The sequence below is a fragment of the Coprinopsis cinerea genome, assembly GCF_000182895.1.
Source record: "Coprinopsis cinerea okayama7#130 chromosome 6 map unlocalized cont3.6, whole genome shotgun sequence".
Classification (NCBI taxonomy): domain Eukaryota; kingdom Fungi; phylum Basidiomycota; class Agaricomycetes; order Agaricales; family Psathyrellaceae; genus Coprinopsis; species Coprinopsis cinerea.
Genome location: NW_003307539.1, coordinates 1,329,701 through 1,349,579, shown reverse-complemented (window position 1 = coordinate 1,349,579; position 19,879 = coordinate 1,329,701). Strand labels below are relative to the sequence as shown.

The window sequence follows — 19,879 nt, the reverse complement described above, 5'->3', positions numbered from 1 at the left end:
CGGTGGCTGTGCGCTGCACTGCCGCGAAAGATAATCTCACGGCCGTGGAGATCCGTTGGGACCGTCTGCGAGGGGCTGAGGCTCATAAAGCGACGACGACCACGACGACGACCAACCTTTTCACGACCCTCACGACAACTACAGTACTCAATGGCCCTCCCTGAACCACCGCACCACAACCAAGTCCCTCTGCGCAGCGCCCTCAAGAACCGCGACCGTGACTCATCGCGAGCAGGCTCGCCTGCTCGATCGTACCAATCGCTGCCAGCAGAAACCCAGCAGACGCTCTCGACGTCGCCGCGCAACAGTCTAAGCGTCGAAGATAGTTTCCAACCCAGGGCTCACTCGCCTTCTCTTTTGTCTCAAGTTCCTCTACCACCCAGTCCGAATGCACCGGCACCCATCTCATTACCACCAACTCCGTTGAGAACGCCCAATGCAACGTTGCCACCGTTGACCCCTACCGAAAGCCAAGCAGGTGGCGTGCCACCCCAGCTGGGCGATAACACCCTTCACGCTCCTAACCTCCTGACTCCGACGTCTTCGACATGTCCTTCTCCACTACCAACCGGGACGACGATTGGACCCACCCCATACACCCCTAAAGTTAGCTTTGATACGTTTGAGAACCCTCAGGCCTCGATGTTCTCTTTCACTTTACAAACAAAGTCGTCGGGGTACAAGAGGACAAGAACCACCCGGGTTTATCTCTGTGCGGCTGGCCCCGACGAATCAGGCCAGAAGGCTTTGGATTGGGCGTTGGAAAGCTTGGTTCAGGATGGGGATGAGCTGATTGTGTTCAGAGGCGTTGATGAGGAAGTCATGGGTGGGTCTAACCTTATCTTTCTGGGTGGGACAACGTCGCTGATACTCTCATTAGAAAAGGACCATAACATCCTGAGGGAGGAGGCGAGACAACTCATGCGATCTGTGAAGGAGAAGAGTGCTGAAGCCGACCCCGACCGCAAAGTCCGTCCTTGTCGCTCTCCCTACAAAGAAAGTCTACTGACGTTGGATTCTAGCTATCCTTAATCCTGGAGTATATCCCTGGAAAGATCACGGACTCAATCGATCGTCTGATTGCATTGTATCGTCCCGATTCTTTGGTCGTCGGTACTCGCGGCAAGCGGGGCATAATGAGCGTCGGGTTCGGAGGTATTGGCAGTATCAGCAAGTCCGTAAATTCTCGTCCCTTTCTTGTGATCCAGACTAACGTGTCCATCATCAGGTACTGCCTATCACACTCCCCTGTCCCAGTCATTGTCGTCAGGCCAGAGAGGAAGTTGAAAAAGGCGGCTGAGAAGAGGAAAGCAGACCCTAAACGAGGAAGACATTTCGAGACATGACATTGACCGTGAACGTTCAAACGCCGAAAGAGGGAATAGGGAATCAGAAGCGAATTCGAAGCGGACTATGGACTATCCTTATTTGTGTACAACCCTTTTCTTGGGGTGGTGTCCCTGAGCAATAATAGACGACGGTCTCAAGCCGGTGCTAAGGGAACCTGAGGTCTGTTTCGTCCAGAAATTGAAAAGTGAGTGTCTGCCGTTGTATCGCACTAGTGAGTTGACATTGCTGGATAGGTCATGCTCGCCAGTCTCGTTGGCTGATCAGTGATGTGTCGACATTCAAGATTCAATATCAGTGTCCAAAGTGACTCTCTAGTGACTCCTTTATCATCTAAACTGACCCATGTGAAGCCATGAGTTCTGGGCGCTGAGCCCGCATTCAGTGTCCAGCAGCTCCTCCAGAACGTGGTCAGATGAAGGCATGAGATCATCTCTCGGGTCAATTGGACTTCGATTCCAATGGACGTGGGCACGGATATTCCATTAGTGGCAAAGATTCGCGTTGGCACTGCATCCAACTGAGGTTAGCGCCCACTGGCGTTCTCGGACTCCCAGCGGTAAGCATAGTTCTGGGAAACCCAGCACCATGCTAGGGACAAAGCCACACCATTCTTGCTCTCGGCGGCATCCACAAGTTGTACAACGCAAGGGCCTCTTTCCTTCTGCCCCGACCGTGCCTCATATCGAAGAAGTTTGTCTTCGTCAGCTTCAGCCATGACCTAGTCGAAATGCACTAATGTCTCAGCATCGATTGTAGTTTGGCGATCCAATTACCCGGTGGCAGCGCCTCGCATCTATAAAAGAGGTGGACATCGGATTGGAATGCTTCAGCTAGGTCGCGTTCGAGTCTCTTTTACTCGACAAGCCTAGGATGTTCTCTCCCTCATTCATCAGAGCGATCCAGGTGGCCCTTTTACTGCCAACCACCATCGTCTTCGCAAGCCCCGTCGCTTCGAATGCCAGTGTTGTTCAGACCAGGGCTGCTGGTGGACTCGCCGATGCCGCCAAAGCTGCGGGTCTGAGGTTCTTCGGAGCATCGACCACGGTGGATCAGCTGAACGACGAGCCCTATGCAGAATTGCTTTCCAACACCAGTGATTTCAACCTTGTTACCTCGGTAAGTCGTCTGCGGTGCTCTATTCATGTCGTCACTCAAGCATATTTCAATAGCTCGAACAATTTGTATGGGTAAGTGCCCTCTTTCTCGACTCTGGCAATGTAAGAACATGGGCTAAAATTACGGGCAAATTTTATTAGGGTTCGATTGAACGGCAGCCTGGTCAATACGATTTTAGCGTCGCTGACCGACTTATCGCCTTTGCTGAGAGGAACGGGCAACTCGTTGCTGGTGGTACCCTTGTGGACGCCGTCCGCCATTACAGAGCCCCGGGTTACATCAACCCACTGCCCAACAAATACCCTCCTGACGACATCCGCGTGGCCCTTGAGAAGTTTGTCACCGCAGTGGTCTCGCGGTACAGGGGCAGAGTGTGAGTCCTCTTTCTGTCCCCAGAACAATGCAATTTATGCTGATATATGATGAATACTTGTTTAGTCGTAAGTGCTTGATTCTTCAGTTCCAAGCGCGAGGCAGGTGTGCTCATTTAACACTGAAGATTACTGGGATGTCGCCCGAGGTACGCCTTGTTGTGATTCGTTCTTTCTGCAAGCGATTGAATGTAAGCCCAAAGACGTGACTTTCGGTCGTTTCTTCTCAGTGGAATGGGGTGTAGGCGTGACCGATTATCTCCAAATCGCTCTACGAGCTGCGAGGAAAGCCGACCCTAACGTCAAGCTCTATGTAAGGCTGCACCCCATGTCCAAAGTCGACTTCTGATCTTCTTTTCACGCCAGGTCAGCAACGCCTATCTCGAGGAATTCACCGGACGAAACGTCACTGACTTCCCAGCCATGCTAAATCTCGTGAAGCGCTTGCAAGCCGAGAACGTACCCATTGACGGGGTCAACTTCTGGCTCGACCTCTTCGCCCTGCCGAGTATACCACCCGAGGGTGACTTTTACAGCAACTTGGTTTCCAAGTTTCGACAGTTGGAGGAGCTGGGCGTCGAGGGTACTCTCGGGAGTACTTCGATTTGGACCGAGGAGGACAGGCCTTGGAATCCACCGGCAGCGCCCTTGCATGCTCAGGTGTACCGTGATGTTGTCAGGGCTTGTAAGGATTCGAAGGCGTGTGTTGGGATTAACCTTGCGAGTTTGACTGATAAGGTACAGGGCATTCGATATCGTGACATCGTGTAGAGACTGACTTGGACCGCAGTATCAGATCCTCATTGACGCAGGGCCAATTAACCCTTATCCCTGGGACAAAGTGAGCACATTAATGCGAGCGCCGTCGAAATCAACCTGATTGAATTTCGTGTTACAGGATCTGCAGAAGAAGGAGCACATCTACAACGCCATTCGGGATGGATTGGTTGGTTAAACATGTCTGGTATATTACTTACATTGTCATCCAACTCGTATACCTCGATAACATTTTCTATCACTTTATTCAATTACCGCCTTGTTCAAGTTTTGACGGGTAGATAAGCGCCTGGGTTGACGCGATCGCCCCTAAGTTTGTCCTTGAAATCTGAGAGCGCCAAGAATTCGCGTGCAGAATCGCGTCGACGTCATTTTTTTCCAGCTTAGCGCTTCACCTCCACCTCGTTTTCTATCATCAATCCACTGCACCTCCACACCGCAACTCAAATATGGGATTCACATACGTGATAGGTGCATATCGAAAATACATCCCCTACCTTCCATTGATTGAGTCCTACGATCCCCAGAACATATGGAAGAGGACGACGAGACCTCTAAAGCAATTCCTACCTGGGTCGAATTGGAATATGCGGTCCGCATACACATCCCCTCCGCCTGCGGAGCCACCCCATTCTGACTACGAACCTAAAACCCACAGCACATGCGCACGCTGGCAGGTCCCAGTGCCCAAGTCCACTTTACGAGCTTATCGGAGGCATCGAGGGATTTCCTACGCTCCTCCATCGATCGCGATGCCTCTCAGCCTGGATCCACCGAGTCTGAAAAGGCCAAAGCCTCTTTTCATAAAGACGGTATTTTGAAGCTTATGGAAGATTTTGGTGTGCCAATTGAGAAAGTGTGCCTCTTGGATCCTAAAGCTGAGAAGGAGCTCTCCCCGGAAGATGGAGATGGGAGGTTTGAATGGTTTCTGTTCGGTGTACGTATATTTCTGACGAATTTACGCGGGCTTTCAGGTTCTGATTACCGTCGTGTTCCTGACAACAGGGAATTCTAGGTTTGAATTGACCCCCAAGTTTCGAGGCAAAGACTCGACATCTAATCTGTGACATCCGCGTTTTTAAGGTGATGACCCGCCTCGGGATCGCACTGGCGAGTTGCGTGTTCTTGGGTTCCCCAACCGTCATCTGGGACCCGTCCAAATGACGACAGACACCGCACTCGGTGTGACCAAGCTCGTCGTCGACGATAAAACCCCATTGGACAAGATCCCCTACGTCGTGAGTCGATCGCAAATCTCTTCCGACACTGACAATCCATCGTTGGACAGGACTTCCCAACCATCCGGTTCAACAGCAAAGAGTCCGTGGAAATGCCTTTCAGTGAGCCATCCTTTGCCCCTTGCCTTTTTCTTGACCGTGTATAGCTAACTGACTCGCCCAAGGGTACATCGCCAATGGATCCGAACCCAAACTACCACCAGGAATGCGGGAACTCCTACACGAAGACCTCAACAAATCCTTTGATTTTTGAAACCCTTCAGTCCAATCTCAATCACCAAAAATATGCATCATGCATTATGATACAAGGTCGTACAATACCAACTAAAATACATCCTCGGGAAAAAATAGTAAAAACCCACCGAATGGAAAAATGAGAATGGTTGACGGAAAAAAGTGGATAACATCGCGTACCAGGCAACTGCGTCAAGACGATAAGATAACTGGGATGTCCTCCAAGAAAATAACAAGGAAACCGATGAAAACAAACAGGGATTAAGAATAGATAGATATATAAGCGATTGCAGTGAAGACAGTGTTCAATGAACAGATGCTGGCCGTGAACGTGAAACTGAACGTGAAGAAGCGTGCAAAGCGGACGGGCGGACCTGGTGCCCCCGGCCTTCATAAAAAATAATGATACATCTAATGGTACAACTCAGATTGTTGATGAATGAGTAGCGTGGAGAAGAGAGAGAAAAGATATTTGAAATAGAACGATAGCAAAGTTGGTTGCATCATTTTACAGGCGATGTTGGCGATCGAACGGTGGCAGATGTCGGAGAGGAGGTGGATGAAGGCGATGGCTTAACGTCCCATGGAGCAGGTATTCGAGCGACGTCGGCGAGGTTCTGGTCTGCTCGAGCATCGATTATTCGATCGCGGTCGTTCATGGCCATTCGCGCCCGGCACCTAACGAGGCGAAGCTTCGTTCGCTTGATCCCTGCGCCATCATCAGCTGGGATTATACAAAAGCAAGAAAATAACGCACATGTCCCAATGGTTTCCTTATCTTCCTCCATGAACGGGTTACCTGTCTGCAGGAGATCATCTTGAAGGGCGTACAGGCACCATAACGATTCCTCGTAGAGCTTCTCACACTCGTCTGGCGCTGCGGCCTGGTCCAACAACTCCTTTCGTGCAGCTGTCCGACTCTATTGGTGTAGAGGTCAGAACTGATCAGGAGATAACGAAATGCCTCGACGCTACTCACCAGCATCAAAGCACGATCATACACTAGCTGATCCAGCCAAGCTTTAGGTCCATCGTACTGAGCAGGTAGCCATGTCTTCACGAGCTCCGCCCGGTCATTACACTTGATGAAGTGATCTTTGAACCACGAGAAAGCTACCCAAATCGCATAGTCAACATCACACTTCTCCATAATAACCTTCATGAGTAGATCGAATGACGCACCAGCATCGAAGCCTTCGCTGACCACGAAATCCCCATCCGGATGCCGCATATTCATATGCTCCTGGAAGTTCCTCAGCTTATCGATCCCCTTCTGCGAGAACGACATCAGCAGCATATAAACCGCTACACAGGTGACGGCGTTGTATTCCGCCTCCATGTCGGCCAGCTTCCGCCTTCGTGCGTGTTTCTCCCCCTCCCCCTCGCGCTTGACGAACTTCGTTGGATCTGGAAGTGGTTCTGCATACGAAGTGAGTGGAAGAATGGCGATCATGAACAGCGCAACGTACTCTGGGGAACAGCTTTCACATATTCGTACATCTCGTCCGCCCAGCGGGTGAGCACGTCCGTCTTCTGCGCCAGTTCTTCCAGGTTCGCCAAGAGCTCATCTTCCAGTGGATCCCGTTCGCCAGCTGTGTCCAGTGCTATAATCTGTGGCCGTCTGGGCGAAGAGGGAGGACTTGTGTTGCTAGAGACTTCATGCACAGGGGACGAAATCGACGGCTGGCGTCTTGAAGTTCCAAAGAGCTTCTTCGTCGCTAATGACAGTGCCCTGTTCAAGGCACTTGCAGCCGCCCTCGATGCGTTACTCGATGGTGACGACGATAATGAAGGAGGCGCGTTGACGTTTGGTGGAGGCGGAAAGGTGATGTTGTGAGGAGTTGTAGGGTTGGTGACATTTGGTATAGGGTATTCTTGTCGTGGGCTGTCCTCTGGGGTGGAAGGGATCTTGCGGTCGTGTAAGGGCTTTCGGGGAAGGGTGTTGATCTCGTCGACGGCACGGTTGAATTCGACAGCTCGGGTGTCTCCGACGAGCACATACTCTCGTCGCAGCATTCCATCCTCTTCCGTCTCTCCTGGGATAAACGAACCTTCTGTTGATAGCCCCTTGTTTCGTCGCGCCTTTTCGACCCTAGAGGAGGGTCAGTAGTGCTCCACGGCCAGATATGAAATACGTACGGTTTCGCATTTGGTGCAGGTTCCGTCCCGTCGCCGTTTGTAGGTCTCCTCCAATTGAACTTGCTAGGTGGGATCAGCGCGTTCGGATCGAGTACTTCTGGGGGGATGTCCTTGTGATGATCGGGCGTCGGGGGCCGTCCATTGTGGTCTTCCTCTGCGTTTGCGGCAGCAACCGGCTCTCGAGGTCGGGGAAACTTTGATTTGGCGAGCGCAGTGCTGTTAAAGAACTCTTCAAAACTCGCCCTCTCGATCGGATTCCGTTTCAAGAGTGCTCGGATGAGCTTCTTGATGTCTGCCGGAACTGGGGTCGCCTCTGCACTCGTCTTCGGGTCTTCGTCAGGAAACTTGAGCCCTTTGGATTGTTCGATCTTCTTCAATAGCTCGATGTGGTTCTGGGCTCGGAAGGGTGCTCTCCCGGTGGCGATTTCGTACAGGACTGCTCCTACGGACCATAGGTCGGCCTTGGCGTCGTACTTTTCGTAGCGAAGGATTTCCGGAGCCATGTACAGGGGCGACCCGCAGAGTGTCTCTGCCATCATGGCGTTTGGGAGGGATCTTGCGAAACCAAAGTCGGCGACCTTGAGGATTGGGACACCCAGAGGATGCCCTCTTGCCAGTTCTTCTGGAGGTGCCGGGTTCAGAAGCAGGTTCTGTGGTTTGATATCACGATGGATGAGGTCTCGATGCCGCAAGAATTTGAGGGCGCGAGCTGAGCTAGGGATAAGCACAGGCACGGGTGGTTAGGGCGCTACGACGTACCTAATTGACGGAGGAAACTTCGCAGTACAATCTCGTCCAACCCCCCTGACCGTGGATGTGGATAATATTGTGGCGGTTCTCCTGGTGCAGGAATGTATTCCAATCCTTCTACCCGCCCTCGTTTCTTGATATAGTTCGTCAAGTCACCTCCCGCGCAATACTCCATGATAAGGTAGATGTTCTTCTCGGCGCGCTGGGAAAAGGCTCAGTCACGGACGTCAGTCACAATCAATTGGCGTACCACAATGTCAATCAGCTTCGTTATGTGTCGATGGGACAGGCTCTTTAGGATTTGAATCTCGCTTTGCAGGTTGTCCAAGAGCCTGGCGCTGAGGTTGTCCCGTTTCACAGCCTTGATGGCGACCTGCAACCGCGTTTCCTGGGCACAAAGGTTATTTACGATACGTTACACGACAGAGTGCACACACCTCATGATATCCTTTGTACACAGTAGCGAAACTCCCCCTTCCAATGTCAGAAACGATGATATAGGGCTTTGCGTCGCTCGAATCATTGCTCGAGGACGAAGGGCCAGGTATGGGTGGCATTCAGAGTCGTTCTTGAACGCTATTCAAGCGTCGTCAGCTTGTAAAAGGTCGTCTACAGCGTTCCAAAACCAAGAGTCGCTATGACCGAGTGTCTACAAGGTGAGGGAACATGAACAAACGCCAGAATAGGCCGTTTAGCCATCATCAGTCTGCATAATTGGCTGACATAAGCGATTATTACTCACTCTGGCGCTGCACTGTGGCAAGATGATACCAGCGTAGTCGACATGGAAATTTAGGGATGTTCAAATTGACATTGGATAGCTGTGTTCACAGCCTGTGGGTAAGCGTCTCTAGGTCGCTTATTACCAGAAGATTAACCAAGGCGATGTCACAGCCGTAGTCGCCTTTTTTGGGACTGGGAGCCTGCCTTGGCCGCCTCTCGACTCTTAATAGGACATCTCTGTCTGCATGATATCAGATAGCTGTTACTCAGACGCACCTCCATGTATATCCTTGCTGCTAGAGGGTGGAAAGGTCGACATTCGGTATGTCAGGGGTCCAGCAGTGACCAGGTTCTCTGGATTCAGATTACCTGGCTTCGAAACTTGATCCCATTTCCAGGACCTGGAATCTAGAGAGCCTGTATAGATGTCGTTTCTATGTTATCTGAGGAAAGAGAAGGTCTAAGAGTGTGAATTCGCGCTCTCATTTCGTACCTTCGGTTCTTTCGCTCCTCTTCCCGACCTGCGCATTTTTGTCTGCTCATCTCCAGTAAAAATACATTTCTCCTCACTCACTCACCTCCCTGTTCACTCCCATGTCTCCTGCATTGTATAATTCTATCATGATATGGCCTTGTGGTGCTATATTGAGTTATTTCGGACCTTCCATGTACACTACGGACCTTCGATGTAGTGTACAATGTTTCTTCTTATTACTCCGTTATTGTTCGTCCATCCGATCGAGTTATTTCGGATGGATTATCTCTGGGATGTGCTCGGACACTCCCTCTTCCTTGTGGTATTAGTTTACCCTCATGTTATTCTATTATCCACTGTAGCTACTTGAAATGTATTTAAGCTAGCTACTCTCGAATCGATTCGATATTGCATTCGCCCCACATCTTGTTATCTCATAGGTTATGAGCCCCGGCTTGTAACAAGTGAAGGACACGAACTCAGAAGGCAATCTCACTAGTGATTCTCCTGCTTCTATCTCTTTGCGCGCTTTCTCTCTCTCTTTTTCGTTCTTAACTGTCAACTATGTCTGCAGACGCTACTGGCAACGGCTCGTTCCGACTCGAGCCCCTCAATGCTACCAACTGGATGCCGTGGAAGCGGCGTATGACCGCTGTTCTGCGCGAACTCGACCTCGACAAGTACGTCACTGGCGACCTCAAGACCCGTCCTACTGTCACTGCGGACGGTGTATCCCCTGCTGTCACCACCTCCGACGTCGCTACCTGGGATGCTGGTGAATCCAAGGCCCGCACTCGACTCGAGCTCGCTATTGGCGACACCGAGATGGCCCATATTCTCGGTGCCAACACAGCAGCAGAGATCTGGACTCGTCTCTGCGAAATCAAGGAAACCAAAGGTCGACTCGGCATTCTCGCGACTCGACGTGCTCTTTATCGAGCCACACTTGTGGAGGGCGGAGATCTTGTCGAACACATCTCCACCTTGCGGGCTTACCAGTCCGAACTCGCCCTCATGTCCAATGTTGTTTCGGAGGAGGACTTTGCTATGGTCATCATTACTTCCCTCCCCGAGAGCTGGGATAGCTTCACCAGCTCGTATCTCGCTTCCCAGGGTGCTGACACCACTCTCAAAGCAACGGAGATTATCCCCTTATTGCTGGAGGAGGATAGGCGTCGACGCACCAGGATTGGTAGCTCCGCCCACTCGCTCCAAGTCCGACCTTCGAGACCTCACGCTGCAGCCAATGGAGGAAACCGATCGTCGAAGGAGTGTTTTAATTGTAAGAAGAAGGGCCATTTGCGGAAGGACTGCTGGGCCAGAGGTGGTGGAATGGAGGGGAGAGGGCCAAGAGGAAGGGGAAGGAACCGATCGAACCAGGCGACCGACTCTACAGCTCGAGCTATTAATTCCGCGGTCGCGATCACCTACATGGCCCGTTTAGGCGCTCAACCTACTCCCCCCAACAAACTCATGTGGTATCTCGACTCCGGCACCACCTCATACATCTGTACCAATCGGGACGCGTTTATCGACTTCATTCCCCTTCAGAACACCACAGTCCAGGGCATTGGACCGGAATCTGCTATTGTCGAGGGCAGCGGATCTATTATTCTCAACTTTCGGACCGACGGCACCATCACTCCCCATTTGATCCGCGACGTCTTATTTGTCCCGAGCGCGCCTAACTGCCTTCTCTCGTTGAGTCGCTTCGACGATGGAGGAGGAGTGGTCCACTTTGGTGGTGGAACTTGCAGGCTGTTGGACGGGAATGGTTCGGTTGTTGGGACTGGTAGGAAGGTGGACAGGCTATACAAGTTGGATGCTGAGGCCGAGCTCCATCAGAACAAGTCTTTCTTCTCCGGCGCCAATGGGAAGAAGGCTTGGGATGATTGGCACCGCATCTTGGGCCATATCGCGATGTCAACCGTCAAGAAGATGTTCGACGATGGACTCGTGACTGGTCTCACCATCGACACCTCTTCTGTTCCCTCACCCACATGTACTGCGTGCCTTGGCGCTAACATCAGGGAAGGCGTGATGGAACGACCAATCTATTTAATGTCTTATATACATATCTCTTCATAGGTAACAGGCCCCCTAATAGTTCTTTTGAGATGGCTATATAAAGGGTGATGGTACTTATGAGCCACAATCTTAAGGACTTGGTCTAATAAACAATGCCCTTACTCAACTACTGATAATATGTGTTGCAAGGGTAATGGGTGGTCGTGACCACTCATTGCCTTCTTCATGGTGAACTTGGGCAGACTGGATGATCATGTCATCTTACCCACATTGAACTACCTTGTCTGCCCAATCAAACTGTCTGTTATTATCAACCGAGAACAGAAAGGCCTGTCCGACATAGACTTCCAACCTTCCCCGGAGGTCGGCCTCTGGTAATGTCCTGAATAAAGGGAGAATCTATCATCTATTCCCAAAAGGGGGACGCGCTCAGCTACCGTTCTTTGTGTCAAAGCTGATCGCAGATGCAATCCAGGCATAGGACATCAAATCCACTGTCCAGGCACAAGTGACAAGGTCCCGCCATCCAGATAGCGCTGATAAACCCTTGACATTCCCTTGGAGCTGGCAATACCACACATTTGAGCACAAATGACAATCACGCCAAGTATTTCACCGTTGAGAGTGCCTAACCCGGCGACAAGGATGATACACAGTCTTTGGGATGGTGCTATTGACAACGCGCGACGCAAGGATAATGGTGATAGCTGCAACCCGAACGAGGTCATTGATATCCAAGCCCCGAATTAAATCACTTACCAAGTCTGGGCCGCCGGAAAACGAAGACCAGTGGGCACCTATACGGTCCATTTGACCATCGCACCCCGCTCAGACGCATTCGCTCACGCCCACCAGTGCAGAAAGGATGATATCATGGCTTCTTTGAGATTAAAATGAGACCAGTCGCCTCTGGAATAGCGCTGATAGCCCTCAACGGACAAACAAAAAAAATAAATGTTTCACTGCTTATTTACTGTTCCCACCAGCCGAATTCACAAAAAAACAGATATATTGTCGCAGGTCGTAGATCTAAATGACGGAGAATGAAAAGAAATTGAAGTACGACGCACATCAGAATGATAGCCCAGGCCCGAGCGCCTGTCTTGCGGCTGAGCGAGTGATCCTCCCTGTGAAGATAGCAGTCGGAACAGCCTCAGAAGTCCTTTTTGGGGTGGCGACTGCGCCGTTGTCAGGATGGGGTCGCTTCTGCCTCTTGAACCTTGTCTGCTGGGCAGGCTCCCGATTCTCCTCGTCACCTTCATCACCGTCTCCGCCACCTTCTCCTTCCATCTCCTCCTCCTCCTGAACAGTGTCCAACAACACCCTCGACGACGAAGCGACAGGCTGCTGGCGACGAGCACGGTTAAGGTTAGACGGCTTGGGATTTTTCTTCTGCGCTTTGGCATCCTTGACCGATTGGCTATAGGCTTTGAATAGAGCGTACGGGCTGTCTTCGGAGACGATGCGCTTCGAGTTTGTGAACGCGGGAAACACTTGCCTATGCACCAGCAGGCTGTCAACTGCGACGTCGGGTTAGAGAACTAGACGGACTTACTGATTGTACCAACTCAATACCTCGACGACCTTGTGCTGTGCATGAACGTCCTCGAAGATATCGAGAAGGGTCTCGTAGAACTTCTCGCTTTCGCTTTCTCCCTCCGAGCGGACGAACGTGGTCTCTGAGGACAGTGCGAAACGAACCTATGGCATGGGCGCGGTCAGTATCACAACGGCGTTCGTTCGTCTGAAGGATAGGGAGCTGACCTGCACAGCAACGTATGCTAGTGATGGAGCCGTAGCTGCTGTCATCCCATGGATTCGCGCATTACCGGAACGCGTGGCCTTGGGCGCGTCATCGACTGAGCTCGGTGATGTAAAGATATGTTTATATGCCTACACCATTGAGTGAATACTAGCGATGTCCCATACTTCAAATGTGAATACAAACCTTCACAAGAATGGGGTTTCGGAAGAACCCTTTCCAGATATCCTTTCCGTCATACATACCATCTTCCCAAAGGAAAGAGGGGAGATCGCTCCCAGACACAACCAGAGACTTGTTGCGAAGCTGCTCTCTGATCCTGGAAATGCGGTTGATGGGTTAAAAGAGGAGGAAATGAATCGGGGATAAACCTTACTTGGGGTTTGACCAGTTGATATGCGGCGGGCAAAGAAGCTCGCCGGTACGGTCGTGATTGAAACCCCTGTCGACCTTGACCGTGCGCGATAGAGAGGGTTGTAACGGCTCGTCAGGAGGGGCCAACCAATCAATTATGACAGTTCTGAGACCCTTGGTGTCGTCAGAACGAGCCTGATTGGCACCTTTCTGCAACTGAACAATCAAGGAAGTTAGGATGCATGAGTCCACTCCACGACGACTATCACGGCCTACATGTCGGGCGATAGTATTCAGATCCTCGTCGTCTGCGTTGGCTAGACGATCGGATAGGCCGGGGACGAGGTTGAGGAGCTTGAGATACACACGATGAGCGCGCCGCTGTCTGTCCACCCGTTAGTTACCCTACCCACTAGTACTGACGGATAACTCACTGCTGGGTATCGGGTCGCTTTCCGCTGTTTTCTACGGTCAAGCCGTGCGTAATGACCCCATGGACGTTGGAAAAAGCGTAGATAGTTCGACAGTAGTGACGTCCGTGGTGAACCAACTTGTCCGATCTCGTGCTGCTTTGTAGTTGAGCACCTATACATAGAATTAGACATAGTAAACAATTTGACGTACGGTGGCTTCCGCGGGACCGGGCGGAGAGCAATCTGCTCTAACTCGCTGTATTGCCTCTTTTTCGAGGCCCTCTTGCCGTTACGATGCGGTAGTTGAGAGGGTTGTAAGACGCCAAAGCGGGGTGGGTTGAGGATATCCGAATCGGTGGCCTCGTCCACAAGCTTGTAGGTGTCGGGGTTGTCGAATTCTTCGTCGTCAATGAGTGAGAGGGGACTTGACGGACGTTCACGTTCGGGCATTGTACGAGGAATTCAGAGGATAGGGCACGGGAGGAGGTGAAGAGTTGTTGAAGGTGGCGCATCGTTAATCGAATCCTCGGTTGTGTGGGTGTGGGTGTATGTTTACACCTTATTTGGGGCTCGTGATGACGGAATGATGGACCAGGACGGATCAGCGCCCTACCTTTCACTAGGTCCGGGCGCTAGGTTCCGCCCTCCACCACCGGTCCCCGTCGAACTCTCCAACGTCAACCCCTGTATTGGCTTATTCTACTACTAGTAAGTCCAGCAACATTTTCTCTCTTCTCAAAATTGAAGAGGGATAGAATTTTCGATGGGTCTGACCGTCTTCCAACTGACGGATTCATTCGCTTACGGAACTCTCGCCCGTGGGATGGGTACCTGAAAAGCCCTAATTTGGCATACGGCCTTTTGCCTTTCTAGTTCTGCATGGCCCACAATGGTTTACCGACACCCTAATTTGGGTTGCGGCCTTTTGCCTTTTTGGTTCATGCCTATCCATTTCAGGCCATGTCCGAGACCGAATCTTCCAGGGGCCGAACTTCGAACAGTTGGAAATCGCTCCCGAACAGCCAGCCGAGTATGCGCAGTCCAGGTCGTCGACATTCGGTTTTGACAGTCTCGGAGGAGCTTACTGACCCGTCCAAACACAATTCCATGAGCTTCTTCTCCATCTCTCGGTCCAATGTTTAAGTCGACACTGTGAAAGGGGTGTTCGTCGCCACACACATACTAGTAGTACTAATAATCTAAGTTCATCCAATCCTATGCGCCGGGCCCCACCTTGCGTGCCCATAGTCTTTGGGGTGCCATATCGCGGCTGCCAGCCTTGAATGTTTCTTAGCACGACGCCTCTTCGTCAGTACTGTATCCACTGTATATGTCGAAAACAAGGTGGATACTTACAGTGGATACTTACAGTGATCATATGGTGGTGTCCAAAGTCTCTTTCTCTCCTACAGAACATTGAACGAGTTGAACATCATTGCGAGGGGTCAGATTCACTTATATGACTTCACAGAGACTTCAGGGCAGGTAGATTTGCGACGTAAGTCCACTTAAATTTTTTATTGAATGCTAAGCTATACATGTCCGCAAGGGGTCTGAAGAACTAGTACTGAGCAGTCGTCTCACGATTTGGCCCCCAAAGACCTGATAGATCGTACAGGTCCTGAAGATCCACGCCTAATTCCTGGATAATTGGAAGCGGAGGATTATGGTTAGTTCTTGAATGATGTCCCGATTATGCGAATCAGAGCGTACCTGACAAAGTTGCACCTCCCTTTCCATGCGAGTGTGAAGGGTAACAGTGTGCATGCCATCCCATAACTCAGGAGGAGGCCCGCCAACCTCGGCGATGTTGCACGGCATGATGTATGCTTTCCCGGAGATGATATGGAAGTTCTCCAGCCTTATCTAGAGATAACAACGCCCTTCAGAACCGCATCGAACCGTCGTTGAGAGGAGACTCACCTTATGTCCAATGAAGGTCTCGTCCAGTGAAATATGAGGGAGTGGACCATTGATCTCGAAAGCATCGATCTCTTGGGAGCCGTCGGTGAGACGGAGTTGAAGCGTCTTCCTTGGGTACTTTGGTAGAGTGGCTCGAATGGCGGCGGACTCATCTCGAGAAAACACTTTTCTCTCTCGCGCAGCTTGGGAAACTCGATCAAGTATATACCTCCGACGTTCAAGACGAACCCGTTCCAATTGGAAGGCGCTGACACCAAGGTCATCGATGGATACCACCTCCATCCAGAGCGGGCCTCGAATCTTTAGACAGGCAGTAGCAGCGTCGGAGAACGGAGGGAGACCTTGTCCTGGCAAGGTCGATTGGGAGAGCGGAGTTCGATAGAAGATGGAGGCAAATGCGGCAAGAAGTTGATCGTCCTTGTCTTGGAATGTGGGATCGATGGGGTTCTCCTCCTGCCACCGGAGGGCGTGAGCAAAGGCGTCGTCGAGAAAGGCCTATAAGAACGTGAGTTATCAACTGAGGGCAGCCTGAGTCTACGTCAACTACCTGATCCAAGTTGGGGAAAGTGACCTCGATGGCTATTTGAACGTAAGAGTGGGTGTTGTCCTGAGGCTCATAGGCGTCCCCTCCATCGTCACTGGAAGAACCCTCCATACAGCGGGCTGGAGAAGGGGGCGCCATTTCAACACGATCAGGGATAGCGCCTGGAGGACTGTACAAGACGGAGGTGGGCGAAAAGTCTGCAGATTCCATGATGGCGAAGGTTCGACCGCTCTTCTCGTTTCAACTTCTCCACGGGTATTGGGAGCCAAGACAGCATTACTGTTCCTGGAAACGGTCAGAGGAACGACGGTATGTTCGGAGAGTTGGGCCCACATAGCGAATACGGGCCGAAGAGGAAGAATGGGTGACGGCACCAGCTCTTCCCGAGCGCGACACATCGTTCGACCCATAGAGGACTCGCCTGTGAGGCGGAAAGCATGGCCAATGCTACCGCAGCCACAATCCTGATCAAGCTGTGAGTTCGTCTAAAACGGCAATGCCATCTCCATTTGCACAATCGGTGAATTACCGCTTTTGGAACCCCTTAATTCCTAGCTCTCCGACATTTACCAAACCACTCGCTTGAGTTGGGCAGTCCAAGTGTCGAACGCCTGAATAGGGAAGGTTGAACACCTCAGTTCGCAAGTCATCGAAGATATAAATACCTGGTTTGTCTTTCCCGGTGTCGATCACCCATTCTCGTTCAGAAGTTCCACCACTCCTCATTCCCTCTAGGCTTTGACCAACCACTACCATGTCTGCATCATACAAACATCCCAGATCCCAGCCAAAGACCCGTCGCGTCTCTTTGAGAACGACTGGTCGCAGCGCGAACTTGCCCAGCAGAGGTGGGACTGCCAATCCCCTTCGCCTCGAGCATACTTGGGCTGGTCCGAACCGTTCCCTTAGTTCCACTCCGTCCAGCAATCCCTTCTACATAGCCCCCAGCGATACTGCCCCGTCTACTCCCGTTGCCGCTGACATTGAAGCGTACAAGTTGAGCTTCCCAAAGCTTCCTGTCCTGGATAGTGGCGGTCGAGCGGATCAGCATCGTATTCAGAATACACCAACCCCTCTCACTCGCCAGCATGCTGTTATTATCAGCGGCAAGCCTCTTGGTGCTGAGCGACGCACAGGCGGGCAATTGGAGTTACCGTCAACAGGTAAGATTTCTGATTGAAAGAAATGGGACTCTCACTCACACTGTTTCTCGTTAGACGCCGAACGTGAGGTTCCTTCCATCCATTCGTCTCCGATTTCTATCAAGATCGAGTCATCGCCGACGAAATTTGAGCTTGTCCTTAAGGGTATTTGGCCCACTGTTTCGAGTTCCGGAGACGGGACTCTGAACGGTACGTTATTGCCCCACTCAACTGAAGCGTCCTATCTCACTCACCCGTTTGATCGATCTTCTCCGTCACACCCTCTTCTGTCGCCATCCACATTCAACCAACAGCCAACTCGCCAAACCAACCTGGTCCTTCCAAACGTCCACTTGATTCCTCCAACGATCGCCAGAATCGCAAAGCTCGGCGAATCTCGAAGGCTGACTCAAGCGTGCGCAACCCGATCGATGAATTGGTTCTGCAATGGGCGAAAGAAGCGTTGGAGGAGGAAGAAGCTGTGACCGAGGAGGACCGTCATCACCTGCCGAAGTTCACCCGCGGTCCGCCTCCACCAATGCAGAGCAGATACAACTTAAGAGATCGGGCCAAGGTCGTCAAGCGGGAGACCATTTTCGTAGAGCGAACGGAGCAGGATTATATCAGTGAGTACTCTGTAGTCGTCGAAGTTAGCTGGGTAGCTGATGACCGCTATCATCACAGACTTACATCCGGCATTCTTCCGCAAAGCTGCCGTCAAGACGTTCAACCCAGCGAACCTGCCCATTCCGACAATTGACTTATTTCATGGCCTCTGCTCCAGGACGCCACGTGGATTAACCCTGGTGGAGTTCTCCAAGGTGTTCCTCCAGTGCCAGGTCTGCACTTATTACCATTACGCCGAGAGCCTGGGGTTCCACTCATGTGGCGCAACCCCAGTCCAGACGGAATACCGTTCAATCGAGTACGACATCGGTCTCGAGTTCCTCGGATATCGCCGCCGGGGTCTATCCGAAGAACAAATCACAGACATGTTCGTTACATGTTCGTTGTGCGAGCGCGTTTTCCTTAGGAAGTACAACCGTAGCCATATCTGCGATAGTGATAAATAGTCTCAAGGCATAGTATGCTATCTTTATAGTGCTTTTATTCTTTATATTAATACTGAAATTCATTCATAATCATTTGACGAGTCAGGCCAAGGACAATATAATAATGATACATGCGACATGGAATGCATACTTGAGGCTGGCCCGGTGGCGGGGAAACAGGAGACAGTACAACATTTTAACTCGAAAGCTGATACGACTAGCAGAGAGAAAGGGTATATAAACCTAGTGAGAGACGAAAGCGAGGTAGGGTTGGGGTGAACGTCAAGCGTATGACCACATCTCTTGAACGTGCTTGGCGATTGAGGTGGGATTTGTGCTGTACGCGAAGCCTAACCGCCGCAGCTGACCAACAGACAGCCGCGTTGATTGAGGAGTGGTGATGTGGTTGGCCTCGGTCAAGGGAGGAACTTGGGGGTTTACGATGGCGCCCATTGTCTGATGATGGAGGAAAGCGTCGAGCATTGAATTGAGTTGTTCGGCTTTCGGGTGGCTTCGGAACTCCTCCTCGAGCGTCGCGGTAAGCTCGACCATCCCTTCGTCGATATATTTTCGTTTTTTTTGAAGGTCGATGAGCATTTGTACGAGCTCGAAGCTCTGAAGGATCGTCGCGCCAAGTTGGAATGCCACATCATTCGTTCTTGCAATGTTCTCTCCTCGAGCTTGGGCAAATGCCCGAGTGCGCTCTGCAATAGTTCGAAGAGATTGGGACGATGAGCCAGATGACTGTGGACGGGTTGGTGGCGGTGCATTAAACGTATCCCTGGGAAGTGGTTTCGACGAGATAGGGGACGGTGGGTGGGCTGAACGGGGAGGTTCCTCAACCAGCTGAAACAAGGGTCAGAGACGTGGCTGTCGATGATTAAGGGGATACATACCGTGTCAGCTGCAGCACTGTGATCCACGCGTCCAATTTTAGGGCGCGAAAACATCGTTGTTAGGCTGTGAAGATTCTGTGCATAAGAGTAATCCTCAAGAGCCTTCGCGCTCGCTTTCAGCGGATAATCCACAGGTACAGCCTTCTCGTCGTAGACGGGTTTTTTAGCACGCCCTGAGAAATAGGGATAAGTTAAGAGCTATAGAAAGACAAGAGCAGCGCGGATTTCACTTACGAAAATCCCTGGAAGGGCCCGGTTCATCGTCGCACGCATGTTCGGGCTGGCAAGGTTGCTTTGGCTTGCTTGAGGGCGGTTGTTCCACAAAACGTCTCTCTTGAGCTTGCATTTTATTGGGAAAGTTGCTGAGCGGCAAAATGTTGGAGGAACTGAGCGAGATGGCTGGAGGAGGCTTCGCACGGGCGTAGCAAATAGGGGTTGAGGCCAACTGGGAGGGTGAGTTGTTGGGAGATGACTGGCCAGTAACCGGAGAGGAAATCACTATGAGAATAATTTAGTTGTATTCACGGCCGTTGACTCAGTTCATATGGCTGTGCAGATGTTTGATACTCCGCCGGCGCGGCGCCATGGGCGA

General features: G+C 51.4%; 8 protein-coding genes across 8 annotated transcripts; 4 read left to right on the top strand and 4 right to left on the bottom strand.

The window, feature by feature from the left end:
- The first annotated feature begins 132 nt into the window (after positions 1-132).
- Positions 133-1,481, top strand: CC1G_07492 (universal stress protein family domain-containing protein). The gene is made up of 4 exons (XM_001837950.2): positions 133-826; positions 881-969; positions 1,023-1,174; positions 1,229-1,481. Exons 1-4 carry the CDS (start codon positions 151-153, stop codon positions 1,344-1,346), a joined length of 1,035 nt encoding a protein of 344 aa, XP_001838002.1. The 5' UTR covers positions 133-150; the 3' UTR covers positions 1,347-1,481.
- Positions 1,482-2,220: 739 nt separating this feature from the next.
- Positions 2,221-3,792, top strand: CC1G_07491 (hypothetical protein; the record flags this gene model as incomplete). Its single annotated transcript, XM_001837949.2, has 8 exons — positions 2,221-2,466; positions 2,520-2,537; positions 2,607-2,839; positions 2,905-2,986; positions 3,034-3,150; positions 3,204-3,575; positions 3,628-3,678; positions 3,736-3,792. 8 exons carry the CDS (start codon positions 2,221-2,223, stop codon positions 3,790-3,792), a joined length of 1,176 nt encoding a protein of 391 aa, XP_001838001.2.
- Positions 3,793-4,146: 354 nt separating this feature from the next.
- Positions 4,147-5,105, top strand: CC1G_07490 (hypothetical protein; the record flags this gene model as incomplete). The annotated part of the gene is made up of 6 exons (XM_001837948.1): positions 4,147-4,206; positions 4,273-4,551; positions 4,620-4,629; positions 4,698-4,852; positions 4,903-4,954; positions 5,017-5,105. 6 exons carry the CDS (start codon positions 4,147-4,149, stop codon positions 5,103-5,105), a joined length of 645 nt encoding a protein of 214 aa, XP_001838000.1.
- A 484-nt stretch (positions 5,106-5,589) lies between these two features.
- CC1G_15592 (other/ULK/ULK protein kinase) lies at positions 5,590-8,532 on the bottom strand (the record flags this gene model as incomplete). The annotated part of the gene is made up of 8 exons (XM_002911004.1): positions 5,590-5,810; positions 5,844-6,006; positions 6,066-6,505; positions 6,556-7,178; positions 7,226-7,934; positions 7,985-8,177; positions 8,226-8,363; positions 8,413-8,532. 8 exons carry the CDS (start codon positions 8,530-8,532, stop codon positions 5,590-5,592), a joined length of 2,607 nt encoding a protein of 868 aa, XP_002911050.1.
- Positions 8,533-12,272: 3,740 nt separating this feature from the next.
- CC1G_13139 (hypothetical protein) lies at positions 12,273-14,180 on the bottom strand (the record flags this gene model as incomplete). Its single annotated transcript, XM_001837944.1, has 8 exons — positions 12,273-12,699; positions 12,757-12,902; positions 12,966-13,094; positions 13,150-13,282; positions 13,340-13,533; positions 13,594-13,702; positions 13,752-13,883; positions 13,942-14,180. 8 exons carry the CDS (start codon positions 14,178-14,180, stop codon positions 12,273-12,275), a joined length of 1,509 nt encoding a protein of 502 aa, XP_001837996.1.
- A 1,111-nt stretch (positions 14,181-15,291) lies between these two features.
- Positions 15,292-16,407, bottom strand: CC1G_13138 (hypothetical protein; the record flags this gene model as incomplete). The annotated part of the gene is made up of 4 exons (XM_001837943.1): positions 15,292-15,372; positions 15,444-15,596; positions 15,654-16,148; positions 16,201-16,407. 4 exons carry the CDS (start codon positions 16,405-16,407, stop codon positions 15,292-15,294), a joined length of 936 nt encoding a protein of 311 aa, XP_001837995.1.
- Positions 16,408-16,951: 544 nt separating this feature from the next.
- CC1G_13137 (hypothetical protein) lies at positions 16,952-18,412 on the top strand (the record flags this gene model as incomplete). Its single annotated transcript, XM_001837942.1, has 4 exons — positions 16,952-17,360; positions 17,415-17,549; positions 17,654-17,965; positions 18,024-18,412. The coding sequence occupies 4 exons, from the start codon at positions 16,952-16,954 to the stop codon at positions 18,410-18,412; spliced, it is 1,245 nt and encodes a 414-aa protein (XP_001837994.1).
- A 261-nt stretch (positions 18,413-18,673) lies between these two features.
- On the bottom strand, positions 18,674-19,873 carry CC1G_13136 (hypothetical protein; the record flags this gene model as incomplete). The annotated part of the gene is made up of 4 exons (XM_001837941.2): positions 18,674-19,237; positions 19,288-19,460; positions 19,522-19,785; positions 19,855-19,873. The coding sequence occupies 4 exons, from the start codon at positions 19,871-19,873 to the stop codon at positions 18,674-18,676; spliced, it is 1,020 nt and encodes a 339-aa protein (XP_001837993.2).
- Between the last annotated feature and the right edge of the window lie 6 nt (positions 19,874-19,879).

Excerpts from the sequence above, each read along its gene's own strand:
- CC1G_07492 (XM_001837950.2), top strand. The coding sequence starts at position 151 with ATGGCCCTCCCTGAACCACCGCACCACAACCAAGTCCCTCTGCGCAGC. Across the intron at positions 970-1,022 it reads AAGCCGACCCCGACCGCAAA|CTATCCTTAATCCTGGAGTA; the intron begins GTCCGTCCTTGT and ends GTTGGATTCTAG. Across the intron at positions 1,175-1,228 it reads GGTATTGGCAGTATCAGCAA|GTACTGCCTATCACACTCCC; the intron begins GTCCGTAAATTC and ends GTCCATCATCAG.